General features: G+C 29.9%; 2 protein-coding genes across 5 annotated transcripts; both read right to left on the bottom strand.

Moving 5' to 3' along the window:
- Nucleotides 1-878: 878 nt before the first annotated feature.
- Nucleotides 879-7,075, bottom strand: LOC133318788 (uncharacterized). Of its 2 annotated transcripts, XM_061521056.1 has the most exons (9): nucleotides 6,153-7,075; nucleotides 4,834-6,079; nucleotides 4,386-4,596; nucleotides 3,315-3,671; nucleotides 2,986-3,171; nucleotides 2,239-2,360; nucleotides 1,810-1,971; nucleotides 1,256-1,426; nucleotides 879-1,180 (listed from the first exon to the last, which is right to left on the bottom strand). In XM_061521056.1, the coding sequence occupies exons 2-9, from the start codon at nucleotides 5,014-5,016 to the stop codon at nucleotides 899-901; spliced, it is 1,674 nt and encodes a 557-aa protein (XP_061377040.1). In that variant the 5' UTR covers nucleotides 5,017-6,079; nucleotides 6,153-7,075; the 3' UTR covers nucleotides 879-898. The 2 variants fall into 2 exon arrangements, with proteins under 2 accessions (XP_061377040.1, XP_061377039.1); XM_061521055.1 differs by having other exon boundaries at nucleotides 4,834-7,075.
- An 857-nt stretch (nucleotides 7,076-7,932) lies between these two features.
- Nucleotides 7,933-13,844, bottom strand: LOC116770680 (uncharacterized). Of its 3 annotated transcripts, none has more exons than XM_032662254.2 (9): nucleotides 13,673-13,844; nucleotides 12,130-12,356; nucleotides 11,837-12,047; nucleotides 11,322-11,684; nucleotides 10,946-11,131; nucleotides 10,478-10,599; nucleotides 9,894-10,055; nucleotides 9,539-9,709; nucleotides 7,933-9,369 (listed from the first exon to the last, which is right to left on the bottom strand). In XM_032662254.2, the coding sequence occupies exons 2-9, from the start codon at nucleotides 12,334-12,336 to the stop codon at nucleotides 9,079-9,081; spliced, it is 1,713 nt and encodes a 570-aa protein (XP_032518145.2). In that variant the 5' UTR covers nucleotides 12,337-12,356; nucleotides 13,673-13,844; the 3' UTR covers nucleotides 7,933-9,078. The 3 variants fall into 3 exon arrangements, with proteins under 3 accessions (XP_032518145.2, XP_061377038.1, XP_032518146.2); XM_061521054.1 differs by having other exon boundaries at nucleotides 13,711-13,844; XM_032662255.2 differs by lacking the exon at nucleotides 13,673-13,844 and adding an exon at nucleotides 13,478-13,622.
- Between the last annotated feature and the right edge of the window lie 2,317 nt (nucleotides 13,845-16,161).

Raw genomic sequence — 16,161 nt, 5'->3', positions numbered from 1 at the left:
GCCGCTTATTTTAAATTCAGCGGAATACAAATAAAAAAGCTCAATCCTACATTTAACATAACCAGAATAGGTTTTACTGTAGAAGTCACTGTGATTTTATCCATGAGTGAAATTGTTGAGTCTATATAACTGTGAGGAAGTCTATCGCTTTTCTCTCCTTCTAAGTTACTTACTTACAATATAAATAAATTTCCAAGACCCTTTCAGAAATTACAAAACTTTCTGCTCTAGAGGAATATTGTGAAGAATTTATTAATATTCTACAAAATATATTAAAAATAAAATGCACAAAAAACACAAGAACGGTAATACAGTAGTATCTATTGAAATTAAATTTTACTTATTACCTTATACATAAATATATTTATATAAGTGAAATCATCTAACATGACGGCCCAATGGTTTTTCAATAAAATATTATTAATTACAATTTTTTTTAATTTTATAAATATATAATAATATTATAAGTATCTATATAAATAACTTTTAAATAATAATAAATGATAATTAGTTATAAAAACTAAGTCGTCCTCTTACAAAGTAATTTTTCAGGGATCTCTACTATATAGTGCTTTGGACCTTGGGACGTGTCAAACTAAATCAAAACTTTTACAACATGTTGGATGCTACTAAATTAATAAAAATAATATACTCGTATATTATATTCGAGATGCTTCTAGGCCAAACAATATATCTCTTGTTAAAAATAAATATTATGTAAAACCGCTACTTTGAATACATTATTCAATCAATCTTTTATTACAATGCTTTCATTAATTCTCTTTAATATGTTCCTCTAAGAGTTAATTATAAATGTAAATCAGTATAAACTTACGAACATACGAACTCTCAGAAACTCAAATTAATATATTATGACGTTATCTTTATTATTTTTAATTTATTTTTCAAGTAACCTCCTTAAAATTTTACCAGATGGATTTTTTGGTATGCTCTCAATGAATTGGACCTCCTTAATGTGTTTATACGGTGCGACCTTCTTATTAGCAAACTCTATAATATCCGCTTCATTTGCTGGGCTATTTTTGTTAAGAACAACAAAAGCTTTGGGTTTCTCTCCCGTTTTACTATCAGGTATACCGACTACAGCCACATCAAAGACACCAGGATGATCTTTTATTACGCTTTCTAGCTCCGCTGGTGCTACTTGATAGGCGTTAACCTGGATCAAATTAAATTAATTAAAATATGTATGTAGCTTTCCATTATCTGAGAAAGTTTAATATATGTCTACTACCTTTATTAGTTCTTTATATCTATCCGCAATAATAAGAGATCCATCTTTTTCGAATTGTGCTTGATCACCAGTTCGGAACCATCCATCTTCTAGAAAAACTTGTTTGTTTGCTTCCGGATTATTCCTATAACCTTTCATTACGTTTGGTCCTTTAATAAGCAACTCTCCTAACTAAAAGCGAATTTGGATGATTCAAAAAAGTTTATTTAAATAAAATTGTACATTAAACATTGTAAATGAGGTAAACCTCTAATGGAGCTACATATTATGTGCGATGAAAAATTAATTAAGTGAAATCCATTAAAAGTTAAGTATTTAATAATTACTCTTGATACTTCGAGGTTCTTTCAAAAAAATAAGTATTTGTAAATTAAAAATTTTTGTTAATAATTTTTGTAAATAATATTTTTTTATGGTTTGTATCTTTCAGTCTCTGTGTTGTATTTAAAGCTCGTTCCTTCTGAGTTCCTTTTTTCTAGGATATTTTCAAAAAAACTATTATACTACTTCCTAAGAAAGATTTTCTTCTGTTAAGAAACAATTTATTCACTTACCTCATTGGGTCCTAGGTTTTTTGCATTCTCGTCCACAATCCTCAATTGGACGTTAGGCAATGGAAAACCAACAGAATTATAATTTTTGAAATCAACAGGACACATCGTTGCTAAAGGAGAAACTTCTGTTAAGCCATAAACTTGACCGAACCGTACTCCGTGCTAATGAAAAACATTTTCTTAAAAAATATAAAAAAAAAGTTAGAACCGTTCCTTAAATAATATTTACCATCTGGATTTTATGGATATAATTTAACAATTTATCTTTGCAGCGCTCAACCACTAATGACCAAAATAAAGAGTCAGGTCAGTAGGTCATTTGTGAATAAAAATTCAGTCCCGGATATCGAATTTAATTCTAATTTTTGTAAGACAAGAAATTATCATATTAATCACAATATCTATGTAGAAATCCATAACATTACTCACGCCAACTTTATCTAACAACTTCTCTATGTCTGCCCGTGGAGATGGAGCCCCTCCGGTTCCCAAAAAGTTTAGATACTGAAAATGTTTCCTTTTCACTTGAGGGTCTGATCCCAAAAATAAGACTGGAATAATTGCAATAAACATTGGACAACATAGTCTAATCTTTACTTTACAATTAAACTATCGGTACAACTTAAATTTCTCAATTTCCTTGGAAATTATTCATTGCCATATAGAACAACTTTCTACTAGGAAAACTCTTTGCACCCAACTCGAATCTAGATGATCATTATTCTACTCTCTTTATTCTACTGGGATTTGAAATGTGTATTGCTTTGAACGATGAGATCAACTACCAATATTCTTACTCATCCACCTAGCACAGAGTCTAAAACGGCTTTGGCTATTAGTTTTGAGCAGCAAAATATTTCCATATGGTTTACCGCATAGCACTGTTCTTGAAGGCTCCTTTGGGTTTTTAAGCATTTTTTCTTTTTTCAACATATGTATCTTTGGGAAAGTTATTTAAAACTATATAAACTTAACAAAAAACTCATTAAAAAACTTTTTTATAAAAATTTACTTTCTGTAGCAAAATTTAAAACACAGGCTAAAGCTTGGACTTTATTGCAAAAACGAATATTTCGCATGTACTTATCACGAAGCTCCGGTAAAGCAGTAACTTAGTTTTATGTCATTCCACATTTCCTTGTTTTCCCTCTATTTTATTTTAAAATAAAAACTTACCTGTAGGAGGAACAAGATATGTTAGGTTGATCTTATGTTTTTCCAAAATACTAATGAATGTGTCAGGTTTAAATTTGGGTAGAGTGACTAACTTTAAGCCAACCGAAAGTTTGTGTAACATTTTTACAGACATTCCATAAGAGTGGAACATAGGAAGGTATAACAAAATGGTGTCTTGATTTGAATCTAGGAAAAAAAAATGTGTATAAAATATCATGTTTTATATTACACAATTTAGTGTTATTTTTTACATTTTGTTATTCTATTGTTGTTTTAACAAAAAAAACTTAATAGTTAATTTATAATAAATCCTTAGTTTCTCAACAAACCTGTAGTTAGATTATAATGTTTGATCTCTTCGGAATCTTGTTGTATAGAATTAGCAACTTTATTTCTATGCGTTAATTCTACACCTTTCGGTAGTCCTGTTGTTCCACTCGAATACAGTAGAAATGATACATCACGAGGTTTAGTTTTGACTTCTTTTAAAATACTTGTGTCAATAGTATCGTTTATAATTTCTTTAAACGATATAGTTCCATCGGGACGTGGACTATTGAAATCGACTACAATTATGGGTGTACTCATTTTGTTTAAGTCCAATGCTTGTTTTATAGTGGATACATTCTCTGCAGAACTCACTATTACTTTAACTTTACATGTCGCTAGTTGTTTTTGTACTTCATCTGAAAGGGACGGTTTAATATAAAACTTAATATTCCATACAATCGATCATGAAATATTGAAATCGTTTTCATAGAATAATGAAAGACTAATAATATAAATAATTTACGGTCTTTGAAAGGACAACGATATGGATGAAACCTAACTTACCACTTGTAGGGCTTTGAATAAAATTTTTAATAGGAAACTGATCTTATATAAATATAAAATTTTAATCTTATATCCATAAAACCTTTACGATCTAAGACTATTGAATTGTAGCATTTAAATAACAAATGTTTTAAAATTAATAATACCCTTGTTATTTCAATGCACATGCATTAATATTGTAGGAATTTATACCCTTAAGATCTTTATATTATGATATGTAAGACTTTGAAGAGTACAGATTTAAATAAACTACATATTGCGGATTTACTTGGTCTATTTTTAATACTCTACATTTTACCCGACGTTTCAGTTACTTTACAATAACCATGAACACAATCAGACGAAGCGAAAATGTGACACTTATGTAACATGTACCTAGTACCTACATAATAACCGTTATTCAAAAAAGTATGACATTCATTTAAAACCAAAAGCACTATTAAAAAAAAACTTTGATGTGGTTTGTCCGTCACATGATATTTTACGCGTTAAGGTGTTCTATTAAAAATACTTTTTTTGTTCTTTAAATATTAGCAAACATTTTTCAAATATAAACACATACTCACATGCGGTATAAACTGGATTTAAAGTTGTAACTACTGCTCCAGCATTCAATATACCTAAAGTCACGATGGGATATTCCGGAATATTAGGCAACATAATGGTAATGAGGTCACCATCTTTAATATTAAATTTTTTCCTAAAGCTCGCTCCTAACGTCTGGGATTTTTGATAAATATCCAAGTATTTATATTGTCTATCAGTTACTCCGCAAACCTGGAATTGAAGTAATACTTTGAGGTTTGATTAAAAACAAGCCTTTGTGTTAATATATTATACTATATTCAATATAATATAGATTATATTGAAAATACATAAACCAATGAAAATAAACATCCAGTACTTTATATGTTGTTAAGGTTTATAAACTGATTCTAATACAAACTTACACTGTATACACTGTATGTAATTAAAATAAATAAAACTGTGTTGTCATTATAAGTTTTTACTTACGATTGCTATCTTATCCGACCATTTATGTAAATTACTCCAGATATGTTCAGGTAGAGTAACATCAGGAATGTTAACATCTTCAAAGGGTGATCTAACTACATTATTTTCTGTCCAAACGTGCTTCCTTTTATAAAAACAATTCTTCTTTCCTACTAAAACGTTTCTCACGATATAATGAAACATTTCGTGTATTTTGTTCTTGACTCCTACGTGACTTAATATAAAGAGACCGTGACAGAAACAAAACAAAAATCTTATTACCTACTGGTCGTTTCTTAGAATAATTGATGAAATTATTACGGGGCGTCTCTCTGTATGATAATATAATAATAAGATTTATTGACTCGTAGGTCTGCTATTGTGATAACAAATAAAAGTAATTTCCATGACATTATTCATTCAATCATCTATTTCTGAGGTTAAAATGTTTCGTAAGATGTTCAAATGGTATTTATTTTAAAAATTATTTCCATCCCGTTTTTCTTTGTTCACGCGTCTTCTCCGTCACCATCCAAAATAAAAATGTATAGTAAAAGAAGCAAGTTTTTAATACAGCTGCACCTCCTACAGCTCAACATGCACCTGACTTGCATTACTGGCCTGAATTTAAATTTCTTGCCAGTCTACCATCAGTACAGACTAAAAAGCCAAAATTTCTTATCTAGTCGAAGACTAACTTTCATCAGCTCGCAGGAGTGTGTATGAATATCTAGGATGATATTTGCTATTAGCTTCTCCGTCACCTTGAAAACCGCAATTTTTCTTGGCTCTGAATTCTGGTGGACATGGGTGTAAACAAAATAGTCTATTCCGGTATTTACCGTTGACAAAGTGGTGATCAGGAGACGATTCGGCCATTTTAATATCTTAGTGAGACCGCAGATATGGCCCTACGTGAGTACCTTTTAAAAGAGAGGTTTTTATAGACTTAAATAAATAATATCAAGAGTGGCTGTTTGCATATAAGCTAAATAAGGCCGATAGATGAGATATCGGGAATTTTTCCTTGCCACTAAGTTTTTCCTGTCCTGTAAAGAAAACTACAAAGGGTCGGATGCTGACGACTAAACAGCCATTTCCCTGGATCTTCTACTAACAACAGATTTAAACAGATACGCCATGGAAGTTCCATGCCCAGTCTTGTACCTCTGACCAATGCGTAGCAAACTTTATTTCGACATATTTCTTAGCCTTTACCAGTTTTAGCATATCTATGCACATTATTCTGAGCGGCAGGATTGCTTCTCTGTTGGAGATTAATTTAGACACGTGAATACTATAATTGAGGTGAAACAATAGGCGATGGAATATTTTATTACCTTCAGTCACGTCCTCATTCAGGTAAAAGGCTGACTTTTTTCAATTTGGTTGAAGTTGACCACATTATTTTCAGTGTGAGGCACAAACATTCAATCTATCTTTTCGAGGGCCATTGGACCTAAATTGGTGACTGGGAATCTTCTCGTGTACGTGACACACAAAAACCTAATATAAAAAATGTGAAGCTCCAGAGTTTCAATTGATATCTCAAAAACATTAAATAAACTCTGGCACGATAGCCTTATTACTAATCGTTTTAGCTGTGATATATTCCGTAACGCAAATGACAGCATTATTGTGGAGGTCCATCAATTTAGTTCTGAGGCCAGACGGGATGTAATAAAGTTCGAAAGAGATAGAGATATAGGATATGTTAATTTCACACTTAAAACAGTCATCACCTGCGGCTTTATTTCTACCTGGCATTTGGTGAATAGACACTTATAGTCAATCACTATCCAGTAGGATGAATAAAAAACATGAAGTAGTCTTTAGTGGCTGCGTTTCGTCCGATTAGTGAGAGATTTTCCCAGCATTTCCTCTCCCTCTTTGACAATCAAGGTTGGCAAGGTATCTGCAACATCACTTATGATGGGCGACGGGGATTACTTTCCATCCGGTAGTCTGCCTGCCTGTTTGCCGTCTGCTCCTTTGCCGCCTTTGAAATATTAAAAAAAAATGATTTCGTAATTATTTACGTGCATGAATATGTTTGACTCAGCTGCAAACCGGAAAATAACAAACACATTAAAAGATAAAAGACTGTGATAAGGATATATATAGTTACTCACACCTACATACTTTATCGTTAGTGCAAGTCATTTTTATTCTTATAATATACGTGCTTCTCACCTCAAGTCCAGATCGCTTTCTAATACTTTCGTCTAGCTTTTGTTGAAAATAACGCTGTTATCCGACCACACATACTTGGGTATTAAAGCGATTTCATTTTTTTTTTTCATTATACGTGTATTTAGTACGTTTCATTATACGTGTATTCAGTCTACGTTAAATATTTTGAAATACAGTTTCAAAGTACATATTTGAACGGTGGAGGTAAGCGTTTAACGCGCTTTAGATAGGGGCCCCTTAAACCTACAACTTGGTCGCAAGTCCCAGTTTGCACGACGAAACCTATGTATATATATACGTATATATGATTAAGGCCTGTAATTATTTTCAACTTTCCTTTTTTTTATTTTTAAGAACTTACCATAGCGTAAGTAGCGCGTAATTAGGCACGTAGCGACGTCGTTTATCTTTTCTTGTCATAGGATTGTGAACTATCAAGTATGGCTTATGTTTTACTCATTGTGATATAAAACTTGTTTGAAAATATATATTCAAATTTTCATGATAGAAGTTTTTTATTCGTTTTGTAGCTAGGTGACTATAAGATGCAAACTTTACTATAATTAGTGTAGATTCGAAATTGTCTTATTTTAAATGTCTTTATTTACAGTTACCTCACTGATCTACAAATAAACGTAACCTCTTAAATGCTCACTCTTAATTAATTTGGTATATACAAAACGAGTTGATCTAATTAATACACATCTATACATATATATGTATCTAATATACTCAATTGTTGTTGTTGTTGTTGTTGAGTTGACCATGTTAAAACTCGTTTTAAACTTAAATTTGAGATACAAATGTATGGATAAAGCAATTAGGACTAAGGATAAAGTCAGAATCTAATCCACAACCTTACACCAACAAGAATTCATCTGATTCCGATTTATTGTATGATTTAACAAGGTAGCAATTTAAAAGTCATTAGCTGGATTTTTGTTTATTTCAGAACATCAACGAATTAATATGCAATAATTTTATTTTGGATTAATATTAAATTTTAAGAATTCGGTAATTTTTTTTAAAGACAAAGTGGGTTAACGAGCAGACGGCCTACCTGATGGCCCATGGCCTCGCATTAAAAGTCCAATGCTCTACCGACTGAAGCGCCATCTGCTGGGATGATTTATGAATTTAAACCATCTGGGGCAAACATATATAATTTTAATGACATACACACGTATAGTAGAATTATATGTGTATATAAACATAGCTTCCAAAAATATAATATCAATTATAAACCCTTCACAAAATATGTTTATAATAGAATCGTTATATTATCAGTCTAAAGTTATTGGTAAACATGAAAAATATGTAGTAATTTTTAATGCAATTGCTTTAGTTTTTTTTTTTTATTAATAAATATAAAAATTCGTAGCAAAAAATGTTTAAAAAATACATTTAAAATATTATTATTGCTATACAAATCAGACAATAGTATGGACGTATACTCATTTTCGATTTCGAAAAACTGACTTTGAATATAATTGATAAAAGTTATAATAATACCCACACCTACATACGATACGAGAGTCTGGATGTTTTAACAATCGTGCAAGTAACTACTCATTATATACATGGAATTAGATAATTTTAAATTTAAGTACTTGCGAGTATGTCTCGTATAGCCTACGTTTTTAATGTAACCAATGTGTTTAAACTAACTCCATAGACGTAAATTTACTTAGATACTGTTCATATCTTAGACATTATTTTTTAAATAGTTTCATACAATTAAAATATAAGTTCATCTTTTGCTTGATTACTACGAAATATAAATGTACATTTTTGCACTTATACGTTTAATCATATTACTTGTAAATGAGTTGTTTATTATAATTCAGGACTATTGCACTTTGGTGTTATGTGATGAATATTAATAGTGTTTTGATGTTTCTTCAACACAATAGTTTTCCTTATTTTTCTTGTTTTATTAATGTACAGAGAGTATTGTTGTTGTAAGAATGAAAATGTTTATATTTATTCAGAATCGTTATTCCTCCTGGACTGCTTCCCGAATAGTTGTCTAGGTAAAGTTATTTTAACAGATATTTAAAAAATATATATCAGTTAGCAGTATTTTGCTTTAAGGTCCTTTCTCAAAATTTTTCCCGCAGCACTTCTTGGGATACTATCAAGGATGACTACATCATCAATTCTTTTATATGACGCCACTTTTTCAGAAACAAAATCACATAGTTCCTTTGTGTTAACATTAGCACCGGGCCGTAGAGCAACAAAGGCTTTTGGTGATTCTCCATTCGTTGGATGAGGGACACCGATGACAGCTGCGTCGAATACAGCCGGATGGTCTCTGAGAAGGGCTTCTAATTCCGCAGGAGGTACTTGGAAACCTTTGACCTGAAAAAATAATTTTATTTAAGATTATTCTAGAAGATTTTTGTCATATCATATTGTTGGAATCATCAACATCTAAAAGATGTATGTTTGAATTCAAGGAATATTTTAAAACTATATTTCTAAGCTACCCGAGAGAAAAAAGTTCATGAAAAGAATTTTTAATAAATACCTTAATAAGTTCTTTTAGCCTATCTGCTATTTTCAAACGACCTAATTCGTCAACAGTGGCTAAGTCGCCAGTTCTGAACCAACCATCATCAGTAAATGCACTAGCGTTGCTTTCGGGATTATTTCTGTAGCCTCGCATCACTTGAGGACCTCTAACGAGTAATTCACCTAGCTGTAGAAGGAATTTCATAAAATCTCCATAAAACAGAACTTCCAAACAAACTTTTTATATTTTCAGTCATGCTTATATTAATTTACGATTTATTTTACTATGAAATTTAAAGAAAAAGTATATCTAATTGTTTGAATTTATGAAGTTCTTTTTTTAATATTTTTTAAGATTTGATGTATTATACCTGGTTCGGTCCTAAAGCTTTAAGATCCTCGTTAACGATCTTCATTTCAGTATTCGCCATTGAGTTACCGATAATATCGTATCTTTCTGAGGCCTTGTCCGCCATTGCAATAACCGGTGAAGTTTCTGATAAGCCATAACCAGAACCAAGACGAATTTTTCTCTGAAAAATATATATTAATTAAACATTAACTTTACATAAATTAGAATGTGTACTATAAATATTCTGTTTTATATTATAGACCACTATTATTCTTAAGTGTCTTTTGTGTCAAAAAAATATGATATATGTATGTAGATAAAGTCATCCTCATAAAGTATACTTAATATCCACTTTTATGAATCAAAAAATGACTAATCGGTACAACTAAGAGGAAGAAAAAAGGCATGGAAGTTTGAAAAAAAATATTTTAATAAGAGATGAAATAATATATAAAAACGTTATTTACAAATTCTATCCCAGTTTAAAGACGCATAATTATCAAAACTCAGTAATTTATCTAAATAGATAATAAAAAACAGATAGCAAAAACTTAAAAATTCACTTCTGAAGATAATAATATTGATTATACAATTTTCATTTACCTGGATTTTGTCAAGTAATCTTTCTATATCGGAGGACGCGACTGGAGCAGCGCCGTTGATGATATGCTTCAAATATTGAAATCTCTCCGGCGATGACAAAGAATGATTTATCATTAATAGTACTGAAAAAATAAAAAAATATTATTTTTAAAATAAGACATATTATAATCCACAATAACCACAAAGTTTCTTGTCCTATCAAAGTTTGGTCTAAATTTCTTTCATGATATTCATATGAAAATTATTTAGACAAATGTTACTGCTACAGAAATCTAGTGATAAGAAATTACATAGAAATAGTGTCGTTAACATCTGATATCGTTATAAAGTAATAAGCGATTGATAACAAATTAGAGTATTGTATAATCTTCCATTGAAAACTTAATGTGTTTACAATTTCTAATAAATTTTTTTTTTTTCCTCTAGTCAGTAGTCCTGGTACTTGTGCAAATTTTTTTTAATACTTACCTAAAGGCGGTGCCAGATACAGAATGTTTATTTTATGTTTTTCCAATGTTTGTATAAACACGTCTGGCTGGAATTTTTCTAAAGTAACAATCTTCAGTCCTTGTGCGATACTATTAAACATTATGACAGTTGCTCCATAGATGTGAAAGAAAGGGAGAACCCCTACTATTATATCTTGGTGAGTTGCTGTAAATGAAATAAAAACAAATTATTTTTTTTAGGAAATTCTGACGAAATTAACTCACTGAAGTTGGGCAATATTTTTGAGCTATTATAGTGGAAAAACTAGGTATTCATTAAAACGTTTTTTAAACACATACAAGATAACGACTTTAGAAGATAAATAATTACAATAACTATTCTAAAAATGAATCACCTGTGGTTTCTTCGTTACATTTTAGAGATGGTTCATTAAGTTGTTCACAATTTGCTATAATATTGCTGTTTGTAAGTTCAACTCCTTTCGGAAGTCCTGTGGTGCCACTAGAATAGGGCAAAAAGCATATGTCTTTAGGTGTTCGTCTGACTTCTTTTAAGCAGGATTTGTCGACGTGGATATCTTCACTGAGCTCGTTAAAGGCCACCGTTCCCTCTGGCAATGCATCACCGTTGTTTTTAACAACGATTATAGGAATGTCCACTTTTGCGAGTCTCAAAGCATTTCTTACAACATCCACCGTCTCTGCCAGAGTCACTATAACTTTTGCATCAGACATGAGTATTTGGCGATGGACTTCATCTGTGATAATTAAAAATACAATTTTAAACAACATTCATTCATTACTTGTATAATATGTGGTAAATAAAAAACATCATGACAAAAAGAAATTACTTGAAATTGTCGACAATTTATGTATATTCTGATATAACTCTTTATATAGAAAAACTTACGAGCTGTGTATAAGGGATTAACAGTGCTAATAATCCCTCCAGCCTCCAATATTCCCAAAGCTACAAGAGGAAAGTCCGGAATATTTGGCAACATTATTATAACTGCATCCCCATCTCTTAATTTGATTTTCTTTCTAAGATTAGCTGCGAAATTATTAGAAAGGATAAATGCTTGTTCGTAAGTGTAACCTCTGCCGCTGACTGCACATACCTAATAAAAAATAAGTACATTTAGAATTATGTCTGTTAATATTTTAAATTTTGAATAGCATATGTTGATATGAAATACTAACGGATAGTGTTCTCTCGGGCCACTTATCTAGATTCATCCATACGTAGTCGTAAAGGGTACTATTGGGGATTTCAATGTTTTTATACGGCGATTTTATAACACCTTCCTGTGTCCAAAGACTGTTTTCTCTTGTAAAGACATAGCTGTGTTTAGAACTCTTTAGAAGAGTTCGACATCTGTTCGCCGTTTTTAATAACTTTGACCTCATCTCGGAATAAAATTACAGACCTGTGGCAAAAGACCAAAGAGCTGATTAGTTATTTTAAAAAGTCATATAATATTCATAAAAAAATATGATTGTGAAGTTATAGCTTTATATATATCTTTTATGTTACAGATATAAAATTAATTATTTTATTTTATTTATATAAAAAATAACAACTCTCGGTCCTTCAATAACCACTGTTATTTTAATTAAATTAAGATTTACATATCATTACGACTTAATACAAACATCGAGTGAGACTGTTTATTACATTAACTAGTTTAGAATTTAATATCGTAATTTAAAGAACATAAACCTAGTATCATAAGAAACATTTTTCGTAATCTCATCAAATTGGTATATTATTCAAAAGTATTTTTTTCGTATTTTAAGGCGCTTTAGGTACAATGATATATTTAGTAATTACTTTTGCTATAGCAATATCATATAAGTTTTAACAAAAAAAAAACCGACCTCGAGCAGTGTACTAAAAAGCAGAAAATACATTTCATTCGTACAAAGTAATACGTATTTTCATTTAGTTAAATAGAAAATAATATTAAATAAATATTTTTTAATATTGAAGTCGGTGTCAAGTAAATGCTACAACAATCTTACTACAATATCAAATTACTGTACACACAATAATAAATAATTAAATATATTAATTAAAGAAATCACAAGACAACAAATCAGTATAAGAAAAAATATATTAATTATTAAACTAACTTTTGATTATTATGTATCTAAGTACTGGCCTACGAACTATTAGTAATGAATTATGAAGGAACACGAGTATTTACATAACAAATGTAAATACTTAAAATGGAATAAAATAATCATTCAGATAAAATCATAGTTTTGGTGGCGGGGAGTCAAGAAAAATATATATGATAAAGTCAACCTATAATTGACAGATTAAAGTTAACGTGATAAAAATAGCCAGGAATCGATTTAAAATCTTTTAACCCAGCCATTATGATAATGTTGATAAAATAATGGTAGTAATTTTCCGTAATTATTTATTTTAAGTTTTCATATATTAACAAGACACACTTCCGTTATAAGTATGTGTTTGTACGCAAACAAATAGACCATTAACTTATTTGCATATAATTAAAAGAATTTTAAATGATATACTTACAGGAATTTAACCATCCATTAAATAACCAAAAAAATGTTTACAAATAAAAATAAGTATGTAATGAGGGTCATATAGTAATTCATAAACGATAATGAGTCGTGTTTTGTACAACTCACAATACGATTTATATTACGATGGCTTGCATGCTATGTTTATAAATATTAGAAACTAAATAACAAGCGCGGGGAATCTGACCTTGTTTTGCAAAAAATTAAAGCTTCTACGACACTCACAACACTGAAACAGTTACAAATGTATTGCTTGATATATTATAAAAATTATAACGTTTTTCTGACGGTTATTTTACATTTGTATCCAACGCCATGCGCCGGCTAAATGCGTCACAATACTGCAAAGATTCGCACAACAGTGGACCTTATATTACCAGCATACTCAAAACAGTACGCTTGGCAGTCATACTCGTTTGACATTGAAAGTACGTGTGTACACAAAAATAGTTTCTAAATGTTTCGATAGATAGCTTACATTAGCGTGTTAAACTTGTGGAGTTTTGACTTTTAGAATATTAGGGGCATGTTACTAAGTAGAATCAGTAGAAAAATCAGTGTATTTGCTTTGTTTATGAGTGGCAAATAATATATTCATAAATTGATAAGTGTTACTGGAGCTATACTGATAATGGATAAGATTTTATCAAATTTAAGAAGGATAAAAATGTTGATAAGTTGTAAATTACTATATTTTTACTTTAACATGAAAATACGCTATTTTTTTTTAGATTGATAATGATAAGCTTTGAAATTTATTTAATTTTTATATAATCAAAATATATACATTCAGTTGAAAAACTCGATATTTTGATAAACAAGTAGATAGTAGTCTTGATCTATGACAGCTGTACTTCCAGGGTGTAATTTTATTGATTTCTAACATAAGTATTAAGGTTATGCTCTTCCAATGTATCATATAATTACTCCTTTCTTCAATAAAACTATTGGCTTTCATAAAGGAACTACACATGTAAACACTTTCTTGAATATTAAATACTTATATCGTAAAATATTATAGGCTGAATATTCTCTACATTCACAGTTGACAAAACAGAGTAGGTAATGTAGAGATTTCCGACAATTTCATCCAGCTTCCCTTTATGGTAGGTTTTTATTTACGACGCTTACCAAGCACTTTCAGGTTTTACTATTTATTTATTATTGTTATTTATATAATATTATTTATTTAATTCTCATAAGACCCAGAAACTTCTTGAGGAATGACGTCAATAGGAACTTTTGTGCAAGTGCTTACTTCTGTAATTTATAACACATACGTTATCCTTTGTGACGGTCACGATATATACAAAGGATATTTTTGTACTAAGATAATCAGTAGGAATGTGCACAATGTATGAGAATGAGTCTCAAACGAGATATTTTGGCTTGCAGTTGCGGACAAAAGCATTGAAGAGGATGTTGTATGGTTGTGTTGTATCTTCTTCATTAAATTTCTGTTTGTTTGTTTCTTGTTGTTTATTTTTAAGGAAAACTTCTACAACTATCCTTAATATCATGGTTATCATACTTATCTTAAAGTTAGATAATAGTTATCAAATAATCTTATCTTTTTATTAGAATACGCACTGTGTTTAAAACTTAAGTTTTACACTGTTAGATCTATCACGTAATAATAAATAAAATGTAATATAAGTCTAGAAATATTTATTGCTTATTATAAATAAACTATCATTTTAGTTCCAACCTATTTCTAGCCGTCAATTAACTGTAGGACGAGGGTAAAAATTTACGTAGAACTATTATAATTACAGAAGCAATTAAAGAAGCAAGTGTACAGTTTATTGTTAAATACATTTTATTTTTATAAACTGATAGGTTTTTTTTTTATAACTGAATTTTGATAATCTGATATCAAAAAATAATAAATCCAGTTTTTATTTCCTAGAGTGGTGAAGATATCAATTGAAACTTCTATTTATTGAGAAGGAACATAATAAACACTTTAGACTTTTCAAATATAGGTATAGTTACCTTATAAAACCTTAGTATAATTTCATACGATCAATTGTAAAAATCCATTTCGTATATATTTTGTAACAACTCATGAGTATTTAATCTATAAAAATAATTATTTTGAATATTTACGATAACAGTTTTAAATTAATATAAGATATGAAATTTTCTTATTTAGTTACCGACAAAAGAAGTCAGAACGAAAGTGTTTTTTGCGAACTCTACTTTAACAAACAAGTTTACAATTAATTGTAATATAGAATTTCTGCAGGAGACCAGGCTGTAACAAAATCAACAATCAATCGCTTTCCAGAAAGCAGTTTACATGGTTTTCTGAAGATTAAGTTAAATTATAAGTATAAAAAGATAAAAAAATAATTATTTAAGTCTGTACATGCATCAGTTGTCTGTGGTATGCATCAAATACGATTGTGTATGTGTGTGTGTGTCTGTGAGAATGTAGAAAGTGAGCTGGAAAAGAGCTGTTATTTTCATCTGTTAATAAATAATTTCTTTTGTGCAGAAATTTACAATTATTATACATAAAACATATATTAAGAGGTACAATGAAGGAACGAAATTATTTACTAAGTCTTGTACAATCATTATGATTATATGTTTAACACTGTACTCACTCATTTTAATCTATTATATAATGACGAATTAACCTTGAGTAATTTTGTTTTGTTGGTTGAAAAA

This window comes from Danaus plexippus, chromosome 7 (assembly GCF_018135715.1).
Source record: "Danaus plexippus chromosome 7, MEX_DaPlex, whole genome shotgun sequence".
NCBI classification, from domain to species: Eukaryota; Metazoa; Arthropoda; class Insecta; order Lepidoptera; family Nymphalidae; genus Danaus; species Danaus plexippus.
The sequence above is the reverse complement of the archived record's forward strand: the minus strand, read 5'-3'. Positions and strand labels throughout refer to the sequence as shown.

Excerpts from the sequence above, each read along its gene's own strand:
- LOC133318788 (XM_061521055.1), bottom strand. The coding sequence starts at position 5,016 with ATGTTTCATTATATCGTGAGAAACGTTTTAGTAGGAAAGAAGAATTGT. Across the intron at positions 1,972-2,238 it reads AGTTGTTAGATAAAGTTGGC|CACGGAGTACGGTTCGGTCA; the intron begins GTGAGTAATGTT and ends GTTTTTCATTAG. Across the intron at positions 1,427-1,809 it reads AAAACCTAGGACCCAATGAG|TTAGGAGAGTTGCTTATTAA; the intron begins GTAAGTGAATAA and ends ATTCGCTTTTAG.
- LOC116770680 (XM_032662254.2), bottom strand. The coding sequence starts at position 12,336 with ATGAGGTCAAAGTTATTAAAAACGGCGAACAGATGTCGAACTCTTCTA. Across the intron at positions 11,132-11,321 it reads ATGTAACGAAGAAACCACAG|CAACTCACCAAGATATAATA; the intron begins GTGATTCATTTT and ends TTTCATTTACAG. Across the intron at positions 10,056-10,477 it reads GATTACTTGACAAAATCCAG|AGAAAAATTCGTCTTGGTTC; the intron begins GTAAATGAAAAT and ends TATATTTTTCAG.